The sequence below is a fragment of the Poecilia reticulata genome, linkage group LG3 (genome assembly GCF_000633615.1).
Source record: "Poecilia reticulata strain Guanapo linkage group LG3, Guppy_female_1.0+MT, whole genome shotgun sequence".
NCBI classification, from domain to species: domain Eukaryota; kingdom Metazoa; phylum Chordata; class Actinopteri; order Cyprinodontiformes; family Poeciliidae; genus Poecilia; species Poecilia reticulata.
In genome coordinates, this window is record NC_024333.1 from 31,809,330 (window position 1) to 31,812,128 (window position 2,799).

The window sequence follows — 2,799 nt, forward strand, 5'->3', positions numbered from 1 at the left end:
TCTGATTGGCTAAGCAATGTAACGTGATCCTCTGATTGGCTAAGCAATGTAACGTGATCCTCTGATTGGCTAAGCAATGTAACGTGATCCTCTGCAGCAAGTGATGGCAAAGCGGGGCGTCATCACGACTTTACACAAGTGTGTCTTTACCTCCGCCGCAGAGGCTCCGCCGAACCCCTGAGACCGACTCACCGAACCCCTGGGGTTCGATCGAACCCAGATTAAGAACCACTGATCTAGAGGGTAATAAATGTTTTACAATAAAAAAAAGACACATCACACACTCAGAGGACAAAGGATATACAAGATGTATTGTTGCAGAATCAGATTTTTTAACAGTTCCTATTTATTAAGATCTATTTTTTTAAGACACTGAAGACCAAGAACCTGTTCTACTGAAGCAACTTGGACTGACAATTTAACATTCCATCGTTTAGTGAAATATTATGAACATATTCATATCTTAGAAATTAACAGCATCAAAATTTGAGTCCTGATTTTAGTTTAAAGTTAAAAAGCTTTCCAGAGTTTTAGCTAATCTACAACTAGAGACGCTCTAAACCTAAAGCAACCACTAGATGTCAGTGTTTCCTTATTTCTAATCACAGAAAAGAGCAACTTTAACCCAGTTTTGCCTCCTGGATCTACAGTACTGTCAAATTCTAACACAAAATAATTTATCACCTCAAAATCAATTTTTCCATTATGCAACAAATAAAACTGAATCCCAAAGAAGAAAATAAAGAGTTGCTGTTCGAACCATAAATAAGAGAGCTACACAAACACTTCCTTACAGTTAGCTCCATGTGTACAATCAGAAGAGTGAGCCCGCTCACTGAGACAGAGGTTCTGTTTGGTCCAACACCTGAAAGTTGTCCACAGAAGAACTGAAGCAGATCCAAATAAGGCATCCAGACATTGTTATATACAACAAATAAAAACCAAACTGTGACTAAAACAGTTTAAAAAGGCAGACTGAGCAGGTCTACGTCACAAAAACTTTACAAATCTAGAAAAGTGTAATTAGTGTTGTAAAGAGGGAAGTTTCAGAACTTATTCCAGCTAGAAGAAGTCCAAACAGGAGCTGGGAGAAGACTCCAAAGTCGGATCTCCTGACCGACGCAGATGGAATCTGATCTGGTGCCAAACTGGATCCATATTCACCCAGCGTCGCTCAGCTGAAGGACAAAATCCTCAAACTTATCACAAACTTCCACTAACAGCCATGTTTTACGCATTTGCTAACTTTGAAAATTTTCAGTGCACTTAGCTTTTCCTAAATTATTTTTTCTGATAAATTATAAAGTACAAATTTGTCCATAAATCATGTATTGACAAATTTGAGCCTGAGGATGATATAATATGTTTTAGCTCATCATTGACAAATGATGAGTATCAACATGTTTAATGTTAGTGCTTTAGCATTAGCTTCCACCATATATTTAGCATTAGCTTGTAATTAAATGCTATGTTGTTCCTCTACCATATGAACATGTTTGGATTCTGCTTGGAGATAAAAATCACCCAGGAAGCTGAGTCAGCTGATAAATATGGACCCTGCTGTCACGTTCGGTGTTTCCTGACTGAACCTGCCCGTCTGGAGTTCGACTCTGTGGGATGACTGAGACGAGTTGGAGTCTTCGTGTTCATCTGAACTGTTACCTGGAGAAGGCCAGAGAGTGGCATGCTAACTCGCTTCAGTCTTAAGACAGAACATTTTCCGTTGTCACAGAAACCAAATAAAACATTCAAGCCAAACTGGACCTCTAACCATTAATCTGCTGCTCATGAACCGTTCGGTGGCGGGTTTTCCTCTGCTTCTCGACTCTGGTTCTGGTCAGTGCTCCTGGTGGAGGACAGAGTCGAGTCTTGGTCCAGAAACTGGGACGTGTCTCGGTCCTCAGTACTTTCTGACTCAGACAGGCACTCAGACTGAGCCAGAACCAAAGCTGGAGATGCTGGATCCCAGTCCTGGTCTCCTGGCAGCGATGGATGACCTGGACTCCCTGGGGGCCGGTAAGGCGGCGGCCCCATCAGTGGGGAGCCATCAGGTGTGAGAGGCACCTGGCTGTGGATGATGACGGGGTCTGGAGAGGGCAGCGGGGCCTCCTGCTCCTCCACCACATCCAGATCCCTGGGGTCCTTGGAGGGGCTCTGGTCTGGGGAAATGGAGTCCGACTGATGGGACATGATGTGGAGACTCAGGCCGGCTCTGGGGAACCCAGTGGCTGAGGACGGCTGGACCGGGCCGAGCAGGACCGGCAGCTCCTGACCCAGAGGCTTCTGGGGCAGCTCCTCTGGTTTCCCTGGAAACAGACAGAACAGAAAGGTGAGAGAGACTCAGCTGGAGTTGGAGGACCTTCAGGTGCAACGCTGTACCTGGAGGAGGAAGGTCCAGCTTCATCTTCCTCAGCTCCATCATGGAGGCCTGCAGCTGCTCGATGATCAGGTCGTCACTGTGGAAGAACGTCTGAGCAATTTGCTCCTGAAGAAACTCTCGCAGCTCCTCCAGAGACATCTTCAGCAGCCGCTCTGCGAGGAACAAACAGCTGGTCAGGACTAAACCTCCCAGTTTCACCAGTAACAGCTGGAAACTGGACAGTAATCAGTTCACCCAGAGTTTAATCTGATGAAGTTTAAATGTGAAGCTGAACTGATTTCAGGAGGAAACGATCAGAGACTCAAATGTTTCCATCTTTGTTCTAAAACCTGAAATGTCTAACATTGACTCAGCAACAGCATCCAACCAACATCCAACCAGCCAGCCAACCAACCAACCAACCAACATCCAACCAACCA

General features: G+C 45.0%; 1 protein-coding gene across 1 annotated transcript in view; it reads right to left on the reverse strand.

Moving 5' to 3' along the window:
* Window positions 1-290: 290 nt before the first annotated feature.
* LOC103462995 (USP6 N-terminal-like protein) overlaps window positions 291-2,799 on the reverse strand; it is a 17,449-nt gene continuing 14,940 nt past the window's right edge. Inside the window, exons 13-14 of the mRNA XM_008406088.2 lie at window positions 2,380-2,532; window positions 291-2,306 (exon numbers count right to left, since the gene is read on the reverse strand). Coding sequence (XP_008404310.1) covers window positions 1,786-2,306; window positions 2,380-2,532 — 674 coding nt within the window. The 3' untranslated portion in view covers window positions 291-1,785. The remainder of the gene's footprint in view (window positions 2,307-2,379; window positions 2,533-2,799) is intronic.